At 42.2% G+C, this 23,946-nt stretch overlaps 2 protein-coding genes across 2 annotated transcripts in view; one reads left to right on the top strand and one right to left on the bottom strand.

The window, feature by feature from the left end:
* Positions 1 to 23,946, bottom strand: part of LOC128095953 (disks large homolog 5-like) — a gene marked incomplete at its 5' end in the record, with an annotated part of 115,604 nt that overhangs the window by 24,702 nt on the left and 66,956 nt on the right. The window contains one exon of the mRNA XM_052714938.1: positions 6,005 to 6,189. The remainder of the gene's footprint in view (positions 1 to 6,004; positions 6,190 to 23,946) is intronic.
* Positions 13,795 to 16,540, top strand: LOC128095957 (disks large homolog 5-like). The gene is made up of 2 exons (XM_052714943.1): positions 13,795 to 14,894; positions 15,961 to 16,540. Exons 1-2 carry the CDS (start codon positions 14,701 to 14,703, stop codon positions 16,151 to 16,153), a joined length of 387 nt encoding a protein of 128 aa, XP_052570903.1. The 5' UTR covers positions 13,795 to 14,700; the 3' UTR covers positions 16,154 to 16,540.

The raw sequence follows: 23,946 nt of genomic DNA, 5'->3' as shown, positions 1-23,946 counted from the left end.
AGGTAGGGTTTAGGGGTTCAAAACATTCGATTTAAAGGTGGTTCTTTCCTCATCAACATCCAGATTAAAGGAATGTCTTCCTACTGCAAAGAGGTGGATTCCATGTGGATCTTCTCTCTTCAAATTAAGCAAAAATAATTCACTGGTGTGCCCCTCCATTTTTGGGTTTTAGTTAAGTCCAGATGTAATGAATTTGACAACTAAAAGTAGCTATGACAACTTCACCCCATGTCAACTTGACACATAATTATATCTTTTTATATCACGATTTATTTCTAAATGTAAAATAATAACCAGGTCATAATAATGCCCAAATATGATAAAATTATACCAAGTACAAAGCAAACACATTATGTATTAGACCAGCTCAAAATTATGCCTAGCATGATTTAACTATACCTGTATAACTGCAAACATATTATAAAGTTTGAATAAGTGGCAATGTCTCCTGAGGGACATTCATTTAGTATCTCAAATTTAAATATGATAACCATCGATATTCTCCCTTCTTTTGGAATGAATGTTTTTATTTATTTGTTTATTTTTATTTTTACATCCTAACCAAAATTTCACCTCCATCCTCTCCTCTCAACCATCCACCCACCTCCACTCTTCCTGATCCCCATCCATTCCTCCTTCTCGTTTTTCTCTTCAGAAATGGGCAGGCCTCCTTTGCGTATCTGCCTGCTATGTTATATAAAGTTGTGGTGGGCTAGGCATGACTTCTTCTATTAAGGCTAGATGTAGCAATTCAGTAGGAGGAATGGGTCCCAAAAGCAGGAATTAGAGGCAAGCTCTGCTCCCAATGTTAGGAGTCTCACAAGAAGACCAAGTTATACAACTCTAAAATATATGCAGAGGGTCTGAGTCAGATCCATGCATGATCCCTGGTTGGTGGTTCAGGCTCTGAGTCACTATGAGCCTAGGTTAGTTAGTTCTGTGCGATGCTTTTGGGGCTCCTGATCCCACTGGCTCCTACAAATGTTAATTGTTCATTCATTATTTTATGTACATTGGTGTTTTGCCTTCATGTAAGCCTGTATAAGGGTGTAGAATTCTCTGGAACTGGAATATAAACAGTTGTGAGCTGTATCGATGTTTTTCATTATTTTAAAAATTATTTCATAGGATGAGTATATGGAAATTTATTGGTGGGGATTTAAAATGATAACATATATCCATTTACTTATTTAGAGAGGATAAAATACAAATATACATATATATGATAGAGAGAGAATGAACATACAATACACACCATGACATTTCGACATTCTGTTCATATGGAAGTCAATGAACAAATTAGGAGGTGTAAGCTCTTTCCTTCCACCCAACTAGTCATCTCATTGGCCCTTCCCTGGTACTTTTCATGATCAACTTGTGGCTTTCTGCCTTAGAAGATTTTCTTGTGGTTTGAAACTTAAAGAATATTTTAATATTAATATGCATTAGGAAATATTTGTGCATAATTTTGTTTCAAATGAATGATACACTTAATAACTTTTCACCCTAGGGGTCAGAATTCTTGATGGGAGGAGGGTTGCTGTGTGTCTAGCTTGAAGAAACTGCTAGTCCAGAGTAATTCATGGGAAAAGGCAAATGTAAAGTTACTCTGCCATGCAGGTGAGTGAGTTCACTGGAAATAACCAGTGAAAAAGCACCAAGGAAGGTTCCAGGGTGAGTCATTGAAATGCCATGTTCCTTCTTGGCATTGTGCCTTTGAGAGTCTGTCCTATGTGCCCCGTGCACTTCTCTGGACTAAGACTATTGATCACTAATGCTCTGCAGGCCCCTCTTGAGAGTTCAGGTTTTAGCATTTAACCAGTTATAGCAATCATCACATAGTTATCCAAATATAACATTCTTACAAAAGTCAAAATTTCCAAGGCACTTCAGAAGTTAAATAGCCTTCATGTTTACTAAACATTTTAGAATACTAAGGTCTCAAAACTTAGTGAAAAACATTCCAGTTAGATGAATTACCTTGTATAATTTATTCTCTAGTTACTTTTAAAATGTGAATTTCTGAAAAATTGATGCAAAATGACATGCACAGTACATGATATACTGAGGTTCTTCTTTAATGCACTTCAGGATCAAATATGAGCATAATCATTAATTATACCCAGAACTTTAGCTTTATTTCATACTTGATGACTTTCAGAATAAGCTATATCAAAACATGGGGCTTGACATAGGAAGTTATTTGAGTTGATGTATGAACGTGAGGAAGGACACAGATCTTCCCCTGAAACTGCTCATAAAATCTAGAAAGGACTTCCTGACAATTTCCTTAAGCAGATCAGAGGCACCACATGTCTCTCCATGGAGGAAACGTGCAGCCTCATATCTGAAGACTGATGAAGGCACACAGAGAGGACATGATCCAAAAGCCCTCACTATTTGCCATTCATCTGCTTGACTCCTATTGCTTTCATTTTGACACACGTTTCATATCATTCCACTTTCCATCAACTCTAGAATAAACTCTCAGGTCTACTACATGCTCTAAAAGGCACAGTGCTGGCCCTGAGCAATGGTGCATGTCCACGGCTCAATGCCATGCTGCATGGGTGAAATGACTGGGCCCTCCAGGAGTTGAGTATCAGGAAAGGCCCCCGAGGTGAGAAGGGTAAGTGTATTGGGAAATATGGGGGAATACATAAAGGCATCATTTTGTGGTATGGAAGGAACTCAGGTGAACATGAAGGCTGTAGCCCACTCCAAGGATCAGGACCATAATGAAATCTAGAGTAAAGGCCCATAACTTTGGGGCCATGTGCACCTCTGTCCCTACATGTTGTAGAATTTGGGGACCCAGGCCTGATATGAGACCAGATGAGTGTTTGGAAGATTCCCTTTCTTCGGTAGCCTTGTCCTGGTCTCTAGCTGTCTGCAGGGTCAGTAATTCCTCTTGAGATGAACTCCACAGCAGGACTGATGCCCTTCACCATCTCCATGTGCTCCATGGGTCACTCTGACTTGTGCCTGGGATGGTACCCCATCTTTAAAGTAAAGAGTGTTCTGGGACTAGAGGCTCTAGGCACAAGGGAGATGTTGGTGTGCTTACTCTTCCTGTTGAGGCTTTAGGCACAAGTGACATGTTGGTGTCAAAGACTTTGTTCTTGTCTTTCACACTTGGAAGCCTGGCTAGGGGTGGCATAGACCAGGGAATGAGACCTGTTCAAAGACAATTCAGGCATGTACAGGGGTAACAGCTGCTCTTATACCCTCATACATATCAAACAGTGTGAGTGAGAGATAACTCTTTCCATCTTTTACCCGGATAGATGGAAGCTCATTAGGTTGGGTCCAAGAGGAAACTCTCCAAATGAGCGTGGTGCCTGGATTGGTTCACAGGGGTCTGGGATTCAGGGTTAGAGGCTCCCCAGGGCAAGTGACAGTGAGGTGGGGATGGATGGCAGCTGATGATGCTGTGTTCATCTTCTTTCATCTCCCCTGTACACTGTGGCTGGGCTTCAATACTATATGCTTTTATATTTAAGTAATTTGATACTGATTAAGTGAAATCCAAAATTTTGTTGTTAATGTACATTTAATGTACCTGACTTTTTAAATTATAAATTAGAATATTTGCTTAATATTATTTGAAAATATGCACATTTAAGGATTCCTTCTTAAGCAAAGGATATTCTATGTAATGACAATTAATTCTGAATGAAAGCAATCTTGAACAAAATCTCAGGTATAAGCATTTGTTGGGGGCTTTTCTTCCTTAGGAAGACTTGTGCTGTGAAAGTTTGTACTAGGTGAGTGTTCATGTGTTTCTCTTGGCAATCTCTGTTTTGTTGTGGAGTCCCTAACAAGGAATTGAAGAACCAAATGATAAGACTCTCCTTTAAAAAAAAATGTACTCTCATATCAAAAACATCGTCTACTAGCACCACCATAATCTGTTTTCCTATTCTATCTAAGTATATCTTAGAGATTTTTAATTTGAATGTAATAAGCCCCTATAAGCTCATAGGTAGTGGAATTATTAGGATGTATGGCTTTGTTAGAGAGAGTGTGGCCTTGTTGGAGGATGTATGTTACTGTGGAGGAGTGTTGAGATCTCTTATGCTCATGCCATGCCTAGTGTCTCAGAGCACTCTTTGTTGCCTGTGGGATCAAGATGTAGCTTCTTCTCCACTTTCTTTTCCTTCTCGAGCATCATGTCTGCCTGCATGCCTCCATGTCCTGCCATGATCATAATGGACTAAACCTCTGAAACTGTAAGCCACCTGATTAAATGTTTTCCTTTTTAATTGTTGCTGCAGTCATGGTGTCCCTTCACAGCAATAGAAACCCTAACTAAAACAGCAGGTATCCAACATAATTACAGAGGACAATGGACTCAAAACAATTTTACTTTTGGACCACCCTTTGAGCATGGATCAGATGCAGAATACATTGTAAGGATTTGCACATTTAGCTGTATTTGTTACAAATGCTTTTAGACCTGTATCGTCTATGTAGATATCATTGCAGAGCAAGCCCAAGGTCAATCAATTCACCTTGCTAAGTGGAAATCTGGGACAGCCATGTGTCATGCAGTGGGTAAGAGCTGATGTGTTGTTCTACGCTGAGTAGCAGCGTGCAGAGTCAGAAATACCTTTCTCTTTGTGTTCTGCCTTTTTATCCTCCTATTACTTCAGACATGATCTTTCACCCATTTAACTAGAACTTTCCCAGCACATGAAGTCAGCCCACCCAAATGAACCCCTTCCCATGCTACTCACCCTGGTTACCTCCATGTCTTCAAAGGCTAATGTAATAAATGTTTCCTAAGTCTACACAGAAATATAAACTAGTACATGAAGAAATTAACAACTCGACTTCTAGAAAACTAGAAGAAGTTTTAGATAGAGACCATAGTGGCCGCCACCATCATGGAGTATGATACCTCATGACATATATATACATATATATATATATGTATATATATGTCATGACATATATATATATATATATATATATATATATATATATATATATATATATATATATAATGAAGACTGCATTACTCAGGGGAGAAAAAAAATAAAAATATAGTATTAATATTAAACTACTGAAATGATATGCAGGTATAGAAAAATGAACTGAAGGAAGATTTGATATTCATTTCTAGATACTGATAGCAAAGGTTATTTCTGATATTTATGCTTTTTGAAAGTTACATTTTACTTATTTTCTAAAAAGGCAAATGCAGTGTCTCTGTTGTGAATTAAAAAGTTATACCTTTCAAAAAAACATAACAGGCACTCAGAGTTGAAGGCAGAAAAGAGCTAACACAGCAAGCTGGCCAATCAGAAAGTTCTGCTGCCTCCTTGGCTGGTGTCTGGGAGTTGGGATTTCAGTTTATCTTTATATTTATAGACACATATTTATGCGGTTAGATGTGGTTGTACATATTATGTATACCATATAGATAGTTATAAAAACATGCACATAACTATACTCATAGCTCTGCATACAACATGGATACCAAATATATGTGTACCAATACCAAAAGGTTGTTTGTTTCTTTTTATTTTCTTATTATGCCAATTTATTATACATCTAATTTAATTTCAAAGTTTATTTCTATGTGTGTGTGTGCCTGCAAAGGTGGAGACAATTACATGTTTTTAAATTTATGATTGTGGGCACATGGATGGGTGTACTGTGTGAGAACAAGCATGTGTGTATTGTGGCACAAGAATGATGGTGCCCTCATCCTTTATGATGGACTATTGCAGTGGGGTGGGGCATGCTTGATCATGCTGCATTCCGTGCATGGAACTTCCATGCTTCTAGAGCACAGATGTTGTCTAAGATGTTACTAACAATGTGTAGACGAGTCAGGATCTTTCTTAGATGGATATCTACAATCTATGTCACACGTTAAGTCCCTAAAATACCATTTGCCACCAAAACATGTAAGTTTTCAGTTTCTCTTTCCTCTTCCACTGCACTTTCAGGTTATAGTAAATTACCACCATCAAGTAAGTCTAAAAACACTTACTGGTCATCCACAACTTGGTGGAGAGAAGAAAATTTTGGGTTCCCAGGATACAATGATGTTGACAGGAAGACTTCCAGGTGGGGTGTTCCTACTGCAACTGTTACCACGGGCCTTGAGGCTGAGACAGCAAAGAGGCATCTCTGCTGGGCAACTGTATAACTTCTCTCATCTTCTAGATTCTGCCGCTGCAGACAGGAAAAGGATTTCAAGGTCTGTGATTAGATAGCTGGTTTAATTGAGGCCATCTTCCCTAAATCCTGTTTGGCTTTGAGGGTAGCACAACACTTACACTTCATCTAGAAAACAGGAAGAAATTCCAAAGTGTTTTTCTTTTATAACTGAGATTCTATTGGTTGAGGACAAGCAGAAAAACATGTTATTTCAGTTTTGTTTTCCTTCTTTTTGCATGCCACAATTCTTAAGAGTAGGTTTCCATCTGCAATAAGATCTAGCGTACAGGAAAGGAACACTGTGATACCTTGACTAACTCCTCAGATCTCTAAGCTGCCTCCTTCTGACTACCCATCAAATGGCAGGTTAGGGCAAGAAAAAAGCATCCATGGTAAAAAAAAAAAAAAAGAATAAAAAGGAAACCCAACACTAAGGAGACTGAGTTAGAAGGATTGCTGGGAATGTGAGGCCAGCCTTGAGAGAGAAAACTTTCAGGGACAGAGAGAGGCATGAAGGCAAAGGACAATGGGAAATTCGGAATGGGTTTGCTCAAAGTGGGATATGTTCATTGTTTTCTACTACTAATCTCCACTAGCATTTGTTTTAAAAGGTGACAACAGCTGAGGCAGAGTCAGCACCTGTCCCAGGACTCCACTTTCCAAAATGGGACAGGATGAACTGCTGTTACACTGCTATCCAGTGAGTGACAGCCTCAGAAGTCATCAACTACCATGATGAGAGGAAATAGGGAAAGCCTCATGGCTTTCTGCTTTCTGGTCAATCCCACTTCAAGTTGTGTTTAATGTTGGTGAAGGGACAGGCTGGAGGGCAAATTTCAAACAGCTCTGTTCCCCAAGGCCCAGGTACTGCAGATGGCACAATACACATCTCCTAATAAGAGAATACTGACGATAAACTGAGTCTCAGAAATGGTAGACAATTATTTGAACTGTTTACATACAGACTGAGTCTGCCCCATCGCCACTGACCTTTCTCTTTTGAGCAGTGAACTTTTGTAGTAGGAGAGGATTATTGGATGGGAAGTTGTCCCCAAGCAATGATGAGAACTGTAGCCTTTGGGCAACTTCCTTAATTACCAGCCCCAAAACATCTGCATAGCTTGACCACCTTTGTGCTTCCCTGAGCAGAGTGAGGCCTGACCTCTGTGAAACTCCATAAGGAACCATTATCATGGTTACATGTGTGCCCTTGACAGGTTGGCAGCTCACTCTTCTAAAGTGGCCTGTGATTCACAACAATAATAACGTGAGCAGGAATCAATTTCTGTTGAGTCAGTGCAGACATGCTTTGTGGGAAGACCTGATCACACATCAGTGAGTGGACATGACAAGGAGCTTTCTTGAAAGGGATCACAAAGGCATGGTTCATTATTCCAGGGGATTTCAAGGCAGAAGACAAATGTCATTTTGAGAAGGTTTTACATAGCAAAGACCAGGGGAACAGCCTCATTAGTGCATGCCATGAATGACATACAGGAGGGGACACCATGCCCACACTGCATAAAAGCCTCCATGAAGATCTTCAAAACGATCATGTGCCTAAGAAGGCAGCCGCTAGATCAATGGAGGGCCAGCATCTTCTGTTATATTAGCTGCCTGTGATATGCCTTCATGGGAGTAGACCACATAAGGAAGGAAAGGCAGCAGAGACCTTGTTGGGACTCAATTTTGTTATCTTTACTGAGAAGCAACAATTTTCCACGTGAGCTCATGGTGCCTCTTTACCCATGCTCACAATCTCCAATGCAACTGCAAGGACTCTCCCAAGCACCACTGTTTCCTACCTACCTTACCTTTCTATTTGTGTAATATATAGTTTATTCCATCTGGACTCTGTGCTGTGTGTGCTGGTGTCTGTGCCCATTTCACTTGGAAAGAGCCAATGTTCCTCAGAATATACTTGAGTTGTAAGAGAAGGGCTGTAAACACTGTCCTCTATCAATATCCACATGTTATTTTTGTTTCAGAATGGCTGAGCATAATCCAAGGCTAATTATAAATTACAAAATAGCTTCAGAAAAACCTGGACTCAAAAGCATCCACTGCTTTAACCCTAAAGAGAAACAGGTACTAGAGAGTTCCAGAATATCAATGTAACCAGGCTTACCTCTAACACAAAAACTGCCTGGACACAGCCATACCCTGAAAGTAGCCCAGGCCAACATGGTCTCTGAAAAAGCCCATGCTAAGCACCTAAAGTGAAAGTAGACCAGGATTAACCATTAAACCATGATGTCAAGAGAGAAGTATTCCAAGGCCTGAGGATGAACCTGATGAAGACCAGGAATAAAGCCTAAATTAACAATGGCTTTACCTCATTCAGAAAGGTCACAGACCAACCCTAAGAATAAAAGTGCCAAATCCTGACCTAAGAGAGGCCTGCACCCAAACCTGAAGCTGAATAAGCTCTGACCCAGAGGAAAAACAGAGGTATCGCTGGGCCAGTCCATTAAATGGAAGAGCCAAGGCCAAAGGAGAAAAGGAAAAGTAACAAAATGAAATGAAACAAAAAGCAAAGAAAAGAACGCCAATGTCTATCCTGACCCTGAAGGAGGCTGGCCCCAACCAAGAGGGAGATGAGTTCTGCCCTATCCCTCAGAAGAAAAAGACGTGGCTCAAAGAAGGAAAAGGAGAGTATCCATGACTCAACTTTACCTGGACTGAAGGCAGGGCCCTCACCAGGATGAGAAGTTGGCCTCAGCATAACTCTGACCCTGAAGACTGGGCCAAACTAAGAAAGGACACAGGCCCAGACTAATCCCTCAAATGAAAGAGGCCGGGAAAAAGCAGGAAAAGGGAACACAGACAGAGGCCTAACACTTACCCTGACAAAAGCCTGAGATAAAACAAGGGGAGAAGAAGACCTGGGACATTTTCTTAAATGAAAGAGGCCAAGGACCAACCAAGATAAAACTATTGTCTGCCTATAATCCTTACCCTGATGAAGTATGGGCCTAAGTAAGAAGAGATGTGGGCCACATCATAACCTTAATGCTGACAAAGACCAGGCCAAAACCAAGAAAAGTAGTGGGCCTGAGTCCCATTCTAGCTATGCATATGCCTGGGCCCTAATCAAGAAGAGAAGTGGGGCTGGGGCAGCCCCTTAAAGAATGAACACCCAGAGAAAACCAAGAAAACAGCTATGCCCAGCTCTAATTTTTATTCTGAAGACACCAAGGACCAAATGAAGAAGTAGGTCTTTAGCTAGAGTTTTCTCCAGTCCTGCCTGGAGAAAACTGCCCACGGTCAGTTCATGTCTCTCTACATGCCAGTCCCGAAGGTGCTCAAACCCAACCAAGTAAACACACAGAGACTTATATTACTTATAAACTGTATGGCTGTGGCAGGCTTCTTGCTAACTGTTCTTATATCTTAAATCAACCCATTTCTATAAATCTATAAGTTGCCCACGTGGCTTGTGGTTTACCAGTATTTAATCCCCATCGAAATCCCAACAAACATCTTCACAGATTTTCAAAGAACAATTTTCAACTTCATATTGAAAACCAAAACCCAGGATAGCCAAAACAATCACGTACAATGAAGGAATGTCTGGCATCACCATCCCTGACCAAATGGTCTACTATAGAGCTATATTATAAAAACAACTTGGTATTGGTTTAAAAATTGACACATAGATCAATGGAATTGAATCAAAGACCCTGACTTTAATCCAAAAACATACGAATACCTGATTTTTGACAAAGAAGCTAAAATTATACAATGAAAAAAAGAAAGCATCTTCAACAAATGGTGCTGGCGTACTGGCATAACTGTATGTTGACACATGCAAGAATGCAAATTGATCCATTATCTATGACCATGCACAAAACTCAAGTCCAAATGGATCAAAGACCTCAACATAAATCCAGTTACACTGAACCTGATAGAAGAGAAGTAGCAGAGACACTGAGAGCAACACCTAATAAATGGGACCTCCTGCAACTGAGAAGCTCCTGTAAGGCAAAGGAAAGGGTCAACAAGACAAAATGACAGCCTACAGAATAGGAAAAGACCTTCACCAAACCCACATCTGACAGAGGGCTGATCTCCAAAATATATAAAGAATTCAAGAAACTAGACATCAAAAAAACCAAACAATCCAACTTAAAAAAATGGGGTACATATCTAAACAGAGAATTCACAACAGAAAAATATTAAATGGCCAAGAGACATTTAAGGAATTGCTCAAAATCCTTAGCCATCAGGGAAATGCAAATCAAATGACACTAAGATAACATCCCACTAACAACCTCATAGCTTGAGTGAGCTCTACTGACACTGGGGGAATCTTCATAACCATGTGACTTTTTTTGAGCCCACCAATCTCTAAAATTCTGAGGATCTTCCCTGGGTGAATGTTCACTTCAGAGGTCTCATTCCTACTACTCCCCATTATCCTGACCTCATTTCTAAGCATCCTTTCTTTCTCAAATTATTGATTATTAATCTTGGGGAGGGGAAAATCCAACCCTGGACAGCACATGCAAAATGAGCTTTCAATTTCACTTAGACAAAGTTTCTAATAAAGCAGAGGCCTAGATTTCTGGCTTTGGAAGGAGGATCTACCTAAAGGCTTCCATTGTGAACCCAGAGGTTCCTGCAAATGGCACCTTGGTTTCAAGTCACTTTTGGGTGAGGTATGAGACAGGGATGTAACAGCTATACCATGTGACATCAGCACATGGACATTCTACTGTATCCTGGAGAGCCCTGGCATTCCATGTGATGTCACCAGTGTTGTGGCAACACCAACTGTCATTGGGGCATTTGTGCAGTGTCTCGTGTTTCACCTACAGACATGCTGACTAGACTGAACAGGATTCTTGGGAGACAGGATGGCGAGCACAGGGAGACCAAAGGGAGGCAGAAGGAAGACAGCCTTCAGTCTCCATGTCACACATCAAGAAATACATGGTTCTGGGCAAAGCGCAGTGAGTCCTGGGAAAGGGATGGGGAGCTTCCTGAAGGAGGAAGGCTTCAGCTGATCCTTCTAGAAGTGGGGATAAGGGGGTGAGAGTTTCTGAGAAGCCATGGCCTATCCTAGTCCTCTGAGTTCTTAAAGAGCAGAACAAAGTTGTGGATTTTTCAAGGTTAGTTTGGCAGAGAGCCAGGGATGGTCAAGGCTGCAGCTGTTCTGTTGAGGGCTCTCTGCTTTCACTCTGAGTGGGAAGGAAGCACAGAGGGACTAAAGAGGTTTCAGTACCAGCCCTGCACTTCACCCACACTGGATTTCTTTTGGTGTGTGTCACTAATAACAAGAAGAGTAAAGTTACCTGGCCAGAGCTAGAGGTTCTCACACTTAAATAACAACCCACTAGCAGGGCAGGAGCCACCAAGTATTGCTGCATGTCAGTGATCCCTAAGGTTTCTGAGTTTCTTCCTCTCACTAGCCAGTCATCTTCCCTCTATCTTGAGTGCAGGACTGGGACATCACTCTTCCTGTAAGTATTTGTTCTTGGTGTCAGAGGGCTCACCTGTGGATGTCCAGTTCATAGGTATTTTCAGTCACACTTTCAATGGTTGATAACAACTTTGCTAACAACATGATGGATGGAATGTATTCCCTGAAGCTTTTGGTAAAAGTTTCATGTTTACCTATATGACTTACCATTGCTCTGACAGGACCCACACAATCCTCCGCCATCCTCATACATTGTAACTGCCCCATGGATCTTCTCTGATGTGCTTATTTACCTCATGGAACTGATCTTCCTTCCCCATTATACTGAGCTAATTTCTTAGCATCCTTTATTTCTCATCTTGTTAGTTAGAGATCATCAGGATGAGAAGAGCCATTCCTGGGCACAGTTTGGAAAATGAGTCTTACCCTCCATACATGATGAACTATTGAATTAGAATGAACTAGATTCTAATGAATCAGAGAGATCTCTGGATTCGAAGGAGGAGGTGCTGAAGGCCTTCCCCTGTGTCTAAGGGAAGGCTCCTGGAAAGGGCAGCTTGGCTTTTGGTGAATTGGGGAAGAGTTTGTTATAAGATAGGTGAAGGCTGTTGGCCGTGACCCTAACAGTCCCTTCTCTGGAAATTCTGTTGTATCCTGGAGAGCCCTTGGCATCTTTTGTGAAATCACCAGTGTTGTGGCAATGCCAACTGCCCTTGAGGCATTCATTAAGTGCGTATAGGGTTCACGAATAAACATGTTGGCAAGACTGAGCATACTGGCTGGAAGAGAGATCTCTGTTTTTTTTTCGGGAGAGGTTGAGGCCAGAAATAGACCTTCTAGTAATGGGGTTCAGTAGCTGTAATCATCTGAAGTCATGGGCCTATGCTGCTTATCTGGGTTCCTAAAGAACAGATCCAAAGTGGAGGTTTCTGATGGGTAGTTGGCAGAGGGCCAGGAATGGTCAAGGATGCAGCTGCTGTGCTAGGACTTTTTCAGTTCATTCTGATTGTCAAAGAATGCCAAAGGAGGCACAGAACCACTAATGAGGTATCAGGGTAGCATGTTGGTACACTTTATTCTCAGTGGATTTCTGTAGGTTTCATGGATATCTGATATAAATACCAGAGAGTGAAACTTTCCAACCATGTACCCAGGTCTGAGACATTCAGTTGCTTTTAGTCATGCACACAGGTTATCCAGATGGGAGATGCAAAGCACCAGAGAGTCCAGGATTTCTTGCATCACATCAGGTATTGGCTGACAATTCCAAACCAACACGGCTGGCCTTGCTTATGCCTTTCAGGGACAGAGGGGCTGCAGTAGGGCCTGAGTCATATATCTATCCTCAGAGATTGGAGATAGACACATGGTTTATGGTCCCCAGTTTAAAGATAGCTGCTCTGAATTTTGGGGCTTCGCTGGGTCCCATGCATTTCCTCTTCCTCAGGCCTCCTCTTGGGACTCCACATGATCTCTCTTGGCTCTATGCCATTCATCTGGACAAATTCACTTGTGTTTATGTACCTACAGGGACTACTAGGAAGGCATCATCCACACCCTTCTTCCTCACTGAGCAGGAGCAACAGCTGAACCAGGTGGATAAACTGACCCTTCAGCTACAGATGATGACAAATGAGAGGAATGAACTGCTTGAATTCCTGGCCCTTTATAACAACAATGAGTTGAACAACAGGTACTCATTATGCCCTGTTCTCTGGTGACTGTCTTAACCCTACTGTGTCCTGAGTGCATCTGAGAGGCAGAACTGAAACCTGTAGGAGTGAGATAGGACACAGGCTGTTCTGATTCCTCCAAATGAAAAAGCAGAGCCTGTGGCCTGAATCACAATGTACAGAGGGGCAGTAGAGTGTAATATCACAACATGCATTTCAAGAGGCCTTGACAGATATTGGTTTTTAGGAGATGCTTGGTACTCTGGGTTGAGTGTTTATATTTGAGTATTTAGTTTTGCTTTTTGCTCTGGGAACAGCCTCAATGGCCTTGTGGTCCTACTCGGTCCATCTGTGTGTCTGCAAGGCCTAGATTTCATCCCTGCTCCTCTCTAGTCTTGTTCCTTATACTATGAGACAATGCCACTTACCTGCATTTCTCTGACATCCTAACTGTGTGTGGGTTTGTGTGTGTGAAGTGCTCTCTAAGGGGCTCAAACGTTGCAAACATGGCAGTGGCAGGTTTTGATCTTTTCACTTCCTTCTCCCTTGATAAACCATTAGATTACATTCCTAAATTTAGTCCCCAAAGTCTGTTTCCTTTTGTGGACACTGACTCATTCTTGAAACTAAACACCAAAGTCCAACAATCGAAATTCATTACTTGGTTACACTGGCTAACCTGTCCCTTCAGAGCTCAACAATTTACCCAGCACAGACTTAACCTTTTCTACTTAAAAACCCACTGTTAAAAAGCCTGCTGCTTGCTGTTTGCCTTTGCCTGATCAAGAGACAGGCTCCCAACGCCATGCTTGCCCTGCTGGGTTAATAAATCTCCTTGTGCTGAGAATTGTGTGTCTGAGTGTGTTCTGTACTGTCTCTGAGAGGCTCACTTACACTGTGTGTGTGTGTATGTGTGTCCTTCCTAATCCTGAGACTCAGAGATTGATAGTAGGCCTGAATATTCAGATGTCTCAAAGATTTCAGGTGATATAAGTCCTGAAGCCAGGGAGCCCCACATTGAGCCTCACTGCTCTCAGCTTTGTGCTCATCCTGGTCCCTCATTGGAATTCCCTTGGGTGTTTATAAAGCCATACTCATGTAGTCCCTCCTCCATGGCACTACAGATTATGAGTTCTAGGTATCCTTGTAAGGAGAAAAAATATCTGTTCTCAAGACAGTGGAAATGTCATTGAAGATTTCAGATAGACCCCGATCTGTGGCACAGACTCCTCAGACACTCTTAGCCAGCTAGTCTGCCCCTGTAGGTCTACTGAGGGAGCTCATGTACTCCTGTCTCCTTTCCTATTGACACCCAGCCTTTCCTGGCCCTGGGACAGTGAGGCAAGTCTAATGCACATCAGGAGGTCCAGTACATGGAATTCAGGGTGTAAATTCCAGTGGGCTAGGGTAGTATTAGAACCTTAATTCATGTGGTCCCTGACACCCGTGTTCATGGGGTTCTTTGCTCCTGGGGCCATGTCCTACCACAGGCTGAAATATGAGCTTGAGATGCTGAAAACAGAGCATAAGAAGGAGATGTCAGATGTGAAGAAATTCCCCAAGGAGATTTGTGAGGTCTCGTACAAGTGCAAGGAGCTGAGTGAGCAGACCAACTCCTACCGGTGAGTGCCTAACTTAGATGGGACTCCAAAAATTGGTAGGGACTGCTTCTGATAGTCTGAAGTTTTTCCAGTCCTGCCTGACCCAGCTGTCAGGAGGAATCTGTCCCACTCACCTCCTGAAGCCAAATGGTCCCAAATAAACACACAGAGGCTTGTATTACTTACAAACTCTATGGCTAATGGCTTAAGTTTCTTGCTAGCTAGCTCTATCATCTTAAATTAACCCATTTCTATTAATCTATATTTGCCACATGGTTGCTGCATGGCCAGGCTGCTGGCATGTTTCTCCTTGTGTGGCAGCTGGCATCTCCTCCACCTCTGACTTTCTTCTCTGGCTCTCCTGGATTTTTCTGCCTGGCTCCATCCTGCTTTGCCATAGCCCAAAGCAGCTTATTTATTAACCAATGGGAGCAATACATATTCACAGCATACAGAAAGACATTCCACAGCAGCTTCTCCCCTTCCTCACCTTAAAACAAAGTTGGGCTGAGGTTCTAGTCTGTTTACCTCTTAGCAGGCACCCTGCCTTATAGCTCTTGGACTTGTGCCTCCAAAACTGAGTTCTCCTAAGAGTGAAGAGTCTGAGAGCCCCTTCCAACATTTTCCTGTCAACTTCTGGAGCTTCTAGAGAGAAAACATGGTTTGCACCATGAATGTTTTCTGTGGCTCTGGCAGGAGCTTACAGAGCTGGTTTCTATGGGAAACATGGAATGTATTTACATTGGATCTTCTGTCCCCCCTCAGAGCATGGTTTCCCTCTACCTGCTCATGTTTTCTCAAAACTGTGAACAGGTAAGCACCAGGATGTATGGTGGAGAGGTAGGAGATCCAGTTTTCGGAGTTACATGGATCCCTTTTGCTGTCAGGGTATTCAGAAGTAGTTTGAATCTTTCTGTAATTTGGATATTCTCTGGCTTTAGTCTGCACCTGAGTCATGCTGGCATGGCTAATATGCATTCATCCCAGGGATCTGTGGTTGGGGACATGACACCTTGCAGGAATGATGGTATTAGGAGGCAGGAGTGGCAGATGGAGGTGGAGCTCATCAATTTTAGTGATATTTCAGCACCCTCTACAGTCAGCTCCTGAGGGAAAGGACTCAGCTAAAGGAAAAAGTGAGCATGTTGAAAGAGGACAACAGAAAGCTGCAGGGGGAGCAGATTTTACTACAAGAGTCCTGCGAGGAGGCGAGAAGGCTCTGTGAGGAGGCCCATGAGAAGATCTATGACCTCTGGACAAAGCAGCAGCATGTAGGTTGAAGCAGCAGGGCCAAACTGCCCACTTGTCTAACCATACACACACATATACACACACCTATGTAACCATCTACTCACTCATCCACCTGACCCATCCCATCCAATAGTTCATTTCTCTGATCATTCACAAGTCATTCTGGGGAGTTAGCCTCTTGGAAGGCACTGCATCACTGGCAAGCAAACCCTACTGCTCTGTTAGAAGCTGCAGTCCATCGAGGGAGATGGGTAAATTACATGTCACTCACTGATATGGTAGTACGGAAAGAGCAGTGCTATGATGGGAGCCACATAGGGAGTAGCACAGAGATCTGAGTGAGTGAGTTCAAGGGTTCTGGGTCTCACTTGCTTTGCACAGGTCATATGAGATCAGAGGCAGAAACAGTATGGAAGGAGGAACGTCCCCTGGGTCTTGTGGACATCTTTTTGGGTGTTATATGGCATTTTACCCGCTTGTTCCCAGACTGCCATGGTGTTCTCTTTACCTGGTCAAACTCTTGGTTCACACTGACAGAAACTTAAGTAACAGTTTGTCAATACTGTTTCCTGTGACTAGCATTGGCCAGTTCTCCCATCCTGGATCTTACACTCAGAAGCTCACTGGATGACCAGGGATGTGGCAAGGGCTTATGACAGGTGGACGTCAGGGTGGCAGATTTGAGATTTTAAGAGAATTATTTCTCCAACTGCACCAACATAGCCTGCAGAAGCACATCATGCTTCCCCAGGCATGTTTAGTCTCAAAATGATGGAAAGCAGAACTGTGGGTCTCACTTGAAACAGCTAGTGTGAGGAGTCTAAATTCAACTGGTAATGTCATCCTCATTCAGTTGATGTCCTCCTCATTGTGTTCTGTTCACTTATGATTTGAGGTGTGTGTGTGTGTGTGTGTGTGTGTGTGTGTGTGTGTGTGTGTGTGTGTGTGTGTGTATGCATGCTTGAGGGTGCACACATTAGTGAGTTTGTTGGAAGGCCACATCAAGTGACCTCTCTTGCTTTCTTCCTTATTCCCTTTAGCCTGCGTCTCTCACTGAACCTGAAATTTTCTCTTCTGGCTAAGCTGGATAGCCACAGATCTTTGGATCTCCTGTCTCCTCACAGTAGAGCTTCATGTCTTTTTGTGTCTCATCTCATTGCTAAATGATTCATTTGGTCAGAAAAAGAACTGACTTGTTGGATTCTCTTAATTTTTGCACATTTTGATTACATTGGAATTAATGAGTTTTGTAATAAATAGCAAAAATCAAACAATGGAGCTATTTGAAAAATCAACATAGACTTTTCTTTCACAGCATAGAGGTAACATCCTGGGATATTTCTAGTTTGTCTTACTGGCTACACAACATGGAACCTGATATTTTGATGCTCACTTTATCATGTATATGACTGTGTCTTCAGACAGATTCCTCCTCCTCATAGTTGTATAGAGTGCGCATTTCAGAAAAGTGCTGTAGGTGCCCTAAGTAGCCTCCTAGTGACTTCCTTGGGACTGTTTTCATATAATATGCACTGTAATCTGGTCAAAAGTTATTGGGTAAAGTAATGACAATGGGTGACCTCCATTCTCTGGTCTATCACTGTCTTCTGTGGAGGAGTCTGGGTAGGTTTAGTGAGGAGTCTATGATGGGTCAACTTGCATCTGTCGGAAGGCTTCATGTCCAGTCATCATCCACGGGCACCTGGTATTGGGTGGTCAAACTCAGTTGTGCAGAGGTTGTTACTCTTCTGTACAATCAGTGAGTCTGGCGATAAAAACTTCCCTAGGAGGGGAAATAAGTTCAGGCCAGGGCAGAAGAGCCTGGATGAGTCTGAGTCTTGTAGACAACAGGGAGGACACACTACCTCTCCCTAGAATAGAAAAGGTGCTGTAACATTCTAGTCTTCTCCCTTGCTCTTCTGGGTTCAAGAAAGGTGTGTGTGTGTGTGTGTGTCTGTGTGTGTGTGTGTGTGTGTGTGTGTCTGTGTGTGTCTGTGTCTGTGTATCTGTGTGTTGTCTTTATGTGTATCTATGTGCGTATGGGAATATGTTGGAGCCTCGTTGTGTATGTTCACTCACTCATGGAACAATGGCACATCTTTAAGAATGATGCAGACAGACTTCAATGTGAAAATACTGTGCCTAACCTGGCTAGTACCACTTTGCATCAGTCAAAGAACTATGAAGGCACACATAAAGCTAACAACAGCAAAAGACAGAAAGTTGATTGAAGGTAAAATTTTTTCAGGTCTTTGTAGAGGCAGAATTATTTATCTGCAAAGAAATCCTTTGGAGAAAAACAAAGTAATGGTGTCCAGGAAGGTGAGAAAGAGGCTACTGAGAGACAGGAAAGGCTGCCTGAGGGTTTGTGTCCTTCTCTGCCCTGGGTGAATGGTGGCTGAGCACTGACGATTTCCCTGCATCCTGTTTTGTTCTTCTCCTCATCACCTGCTGACATTTTCCTTTCACCTTTGCCTAACCTTGGTTCAGCTAACTTTGTCCTAGGAGCTTGGCCTGGACTTTATTCCCTGAGAAATTCTGAACTGCAGAGGTGCTTGTGGCTGCATCTCAGCCCAGCAGAAGTCCCACAGCTATGCTGAGGTGTGAGAAGAGGCTGTCTCAGTGCACCCCTTAGACTCACCATACTCTAAAGCACCCACTCCATGTTGTGTCTGCAGCATTCAGAAACTGCTTTTATTCCAAACTTCTTCATACTGAGTTAAAATTTGCCCTGATGGAGGGTTGGCAGAAATGAGAACTCTCCGATATTGGTAGTAGTGTAAAATGGTGCAGCCCTGTGAGAAGCTATGTATAATTATACAGAAAGTTGAAATACAGACTCTAGGTGGACCATTGATTCTAGAATGGAAATGCCTCTGGGCTGGAATATGGGTAAAGTGGGTATGGGTTAATGAAAGGTAACTTGCTTCTCCATACTATCCCAGATGATCTCTTCTTACAATAGTGTTATCTGGGAAACTAAACATGGATGCAATGTAGTGTGCTTATATGCGTGCATCCATGCACATGTGTGTGTTCAAGGGTGTGTGCATGCATGTGTGTGTGTGTGTGTGTGTGTGTGTGTGTGTGTGTGCTTGCACATGTGTGTATTTAAAGGGGTGCACACAATCCTCTTCTAAAAACACAATGTTCTAATGAACAGGAACATCAAAGACTTAAGGAAAATCTTCAGTCCCTGAGGAAGCAGAAGGAGCTGCTCACCCAGCAAATGGACTTGGCAGTAAAGCTGCAACATCATTTCACTGTGTCCCAGATGAGGTAGGAACCCAGGATTCCAGAAGCAGGTGGATCCAAGTGGGTCTGCTGTACCTGGATCTCTGTCCTCTTTGAGTTTCTTTTCAACTGACAAAGCTCCCAGCCACAGCCAGGGAAAGAACACCTCAGAGTTTCGTTACTGGCTCAGTCAACAGGAACTTCTGTCCTGGAAATAATATGCTTTCTCCTTGGTCTTATGGGGATTGTGTCCTCTTCTTCCCTTCTGAGACCTCTAGTATCCTCTGAGTATCTCATCTCTTAGATTAGATCTCCTCACAAATATTCACATGACAGCCAGAAACCTAGAGGGGGATCATCAATCGTGAAGGAAAGTGTGTCCTCCTGCAATTTTATTTTCCATCATAAACGTTATGTTTAGAGATAAGTGTCTACACTTTGGCAGATTTGCATACAACAACCTACTGCTGATTGCTGGCTCTCTTCACTGTTTATCAGTTTCTCATGAGAAGATTTGCTCTGGTCCTAAACAGAGTAGGAGTTGACAAGTTAATCCCATGCAGGGGTCTGGGCTGTAGGAATCATCAGAGCCTTCTCTGCATTGCTGTGTAGGCTCCACTAGAGGGCAGGCATAGAGTTTTCCAGGAGGTTCACATTCACCTGGTATTTAATCAAGACCAGGTACATCCTCCCTGACCTGTGCCTCAGACCTTGTCATACTGATATTTCTCCAAAAGGATGTCTTTGGACTGTTGGAGAAACATGCTGTTTTTTCTAATCCAGCACAGTGTGTCTTTTCCAGTTCAACTTCTAGCAGTTTTTAAAAGTTGAGGAAAAATCCTGCCCAGTAGCTCTCTGACCCTTTTCCCTTGGGGAAGCAGGGAATGAACTCAGCTGAAAGGCAATGCTAGATTGTCTAGCTGAGTAGATCTGGTGGGGGCTCAAAAGCTGACATGGCAGGTCCCCACCAGGCCTGTGCCCCAGCTGCCTTTCTCCCCTAGGTTTGAAAACCTCCAGCAGGAACTGGAGCAGACCACAGCCCAGGATGAGAGCCTCCTGCAGATGGAGCTGCTGAAGCAGAAACACTATGTCCCTGGCAAGTAATTGAGCCCCATCCCCAGCAGCCAGGGATCATGGAGTGTGTTTCCTTCCTTAACTTTTGTTTACTAGGGATGAATAGGCCCTGATTTTCATGCCAGTGGCACAGCAAAGCTGTTTCTGAATCATACTTTCTTTACTAATTTTACCTGACAGCACCTGTTAAGAAGACTGAGAAGGCTGGAAGAAGCCAGAAACACCTTGAAGGCATGACATTCTACACTCCAGGTTCAAGGCCTCCTCAGAAAATGCCACTTCTTTTCAGCTTTGAACTCAATAGTGAGGCAAATATCAACCTACCATCAAGCGATCCAGCCTCAATCGGATCCATATCAGTGGGCTCACTATCACTGGAGAAAATTTTGTGTCAGAAATAAGTCTAAAATACAGAGAACACAAGACAAATTATTAAGAACCCTGACTCCATATGTGATGGGAAAACTGACGAGGAAGACTGTGTTTATGTCACACTGCCATCTAGACAAAACACACCAAAAACACAAGAGTCTCTCTAGTGCAGTGCAGAAGCTGACACCATGTCATGGGCAAGTGTAGCTGAAGATAATTCACTACAGAGAATAAGCCAGTTCCTCACCTCTTTTGCTCTTCCATAATGAAATTACAAAGGAAACTGTAATCTCCTTAATATTTTTGTTTTATATCTTGGGATATTTATGCTTTGGTTTTGGGTTTTCTTCATTTTCATTTAAGGTTTTGTTAACTTTTGTTATTACTTTTATTCTTGTCATTGTTTTAATAGTTTGCTAAGGCTATACACTGTATATAATGATACTGTTTTGAAGGCCCCATTGAGTAAAATGAATGTATTTTATGAATAAAATACAATTTCAAACTTTTCACTCTGAGACTCTTCTTTAGTCAGGTGAGGTTTCACACTCCCGTAAACCCAGAAATCACAGGCTTGGATGTATCTCAGTAAGTTCCAGGAAGCTCAGGCTGCACAAGGATTTTCCATTCATGGGCCTCAGGGATACACAGGGGGATTGCACCTGGATGTGGATGGCATAGCCTACTCCATGGATAACAACTATATAAGAGAAAAACTAGACATATTGTATCTGTGAGGTCATATATTTAGCTACCTGTAAAATGTGGTACACTGTACACACTTGTTCACAAAATCAAAATGTAGACCAAATTAAGGGAAACAAAAATATATTGCTCCAGGCTTCTCAGGAAATAAGAATGTTCATTAAAATTGTATAAAAGAAATCAGGAAATGTAAAGCAATCTGCCTCTGGTTTTCTTGGAATATATCATGAGTGATAACAGATCAGTAGAGATAATTTCCTGCAAGACACGCTGGGATATTTTGTGGTGTTTTCTTTATGCTTAGGGGTGTTTTACCACCACATACATGCAATTCCTACAGAGGCCAGGTGAGGGCAGAGTCCACCTGGAATTTAAGTTAAAGAGGTTTGTTAGCTGTCCTGTGGGTCTTCTGAGACAGCAATAAATGCTCTTAATAGATGAGCCATCTCCCCAGTCCCTGCAATATACCTTTGTCCTCCCAGCGACATGTGCTGTATTAGGTGGATTGGATCACTCCCCACCAAAGACTGAAGTTTCTTGGAACCTGTAGGGACAGGCATGCTAATTGTCTTAGGCTGCCACACATCATCCATTCAGGACCCTAAGAGGTTCAGGATCCTGCCCCAGTCTCACTGATTGTCAGAATGGAACAGATTTGCAAGATCTCTTCTAGGTTGACAACACCTATTAAGTCTGTCTGATGAAATGCAGAATTGAGAAGACCCTCCGGAGGGTAGAGGTAGGATGAGGAATCCCTCTTGATGGTCCATATAAGCAATGTTGGGAGGAACCTCATGACTAGAGGGATTGGATGGAGCCTGCATCAGGGGCACATGTCTCTGGTGCAGAGTAATTCTGGGCAAAACTAAAAAAGGAGAGAAATGGTTGAAGCTGCTCTTTTACTATAGTAGATCTCAATTATATCGAGAAAGTTCTTCAAGATGACTGATTTACTCTGGTGAAGCTCCTCTGGGATAGATCTGAGTTCTGAGACTGAGAGTGAGGCAGAGATTTAATGTGTAAAGGAAGTAATTCGGTGTGCCTTCAGGCTGGAACTATCACTATCAAGAGCAAAAGGTACCTACTGTCTTCTGATCTTAGTGCGTGTGTGTGTGTGTGTGTGTGTGTGTGTGTGTGTGTGTGTGTGTGTGTGTGTGTGTGTGTGTGTTGCCAGGTCTTGGCCCACAGAAGCTAAGACATCTGGTTTTTCATTCCTCACTTAAGCTAGAATCTGTCCATCTCATATAATTACTCATTTAATTAGATTACTGTGTGTTCCTTTTGAGAAATTTCAGACTTGTTTTAATTTACTTTCTTGCCCAGTGATTCTGTGCAATTCATAACTGAGATAATGCTGTTGTGAGGCCCAAACTACTCTAAAAGTTTTATCCCTGTCTGCTGTTGGTCAGGGTTCTATGGGGTAACAACTTATAGAATGCATTTCTATACATACAAAAGCCTATTTTTTAGAATGACTTAGAGGCTGTGGTCCAGCTAATTGAACATTGGCTGGCTATAATGGCAAAGTCCAAGAATCCAGTAGTTGCTCAGTCCACCATGCTTGATGTCTCAGCCCATCAGTAGTATAGTCTGGAATCCCAAAGAAGATGGCTCCAATGTCAGTGAATGAATGGACTTGCTAGCAAGGTGAGAGCAAGCAGCTAAAGAGCAAAAGCTCCCTTCCTCCATTTCTGTATATGGGCTTCCAGCACAAGGCCTGGCTCAGATTACAGATGAGGTTTTGGGGCTCAAAATGTCTGAGTTAAAGGTGTTTCTTTCCTCATTAACATCCAGATAATGTCTTCCAACCACAAAGAACTGGATCCTATGTGGATTTTCTCTCTTCAAATTAAGCAAAAATACCTCACAGGTGTGCCCCGCCATTTTTGGGTCTTAGTTAATTCCAGATGTAATAAAATTGACAACTAAAAATATCTATCACAACTTCACCCCATGTCAACTTGACACACAATTATATGTTTTTATATCATGATTAATTTCTAAATGTAAAACAATAACCAGGTCATAATAATGCCTAAACATGATATAATTATTCCAAGTACAAAGCAAACACATTATGTATTAGACCAATACTCTGGTTTCTCTTCAGATCGTATGTATTAGACCAGCTCAAAATTATGCCTAGCATGATTTAACTATCCCTGTATAACTACAAACACAATAAAAAGTTAGAATAAGTGGCAATGTCCCTTGAGGGACATTTATTAAACATTTATTAAATCTCAAATTTAAATATGATAAACATCAATATTCTCCCTTCTTTTAGAATGAATGATTTTATTTATTTGTTTATTTTTGTTCTTACATCCTAACCAAAATTTCACCTCCATCCTCTCCTCTCAACCCTCTGCCCACCTCCACTCTTCGTGATCCACATCCATTCCTCTTTCTCTTTCTTCTCTTCAGAAATGGGCAG

The sequence above is a fragment of the Peromyscus californicus genome, unplaced genomic scaffold (assembly GCF_007827085.1).
Source record: "Peromyscus californicus insignis strain IS unplaced genomic scaffold, ASM782708v3 Scaffold_54__1_contigs__length_277627, whole genome shotgun sequence".
Taxonomy (NCBI): domain Eukaryota; kingdom Metazoa; phylum Chordata; class Mammalia; order Rodentia; family Cricetidae; genus Peromyscus; species Peromyscus californicus.
The sequence above is the reverse complement of the archived record's forward strand: the minus strand, read 5'-3'. Positions and strand labels throughout refer to the sequence as shown.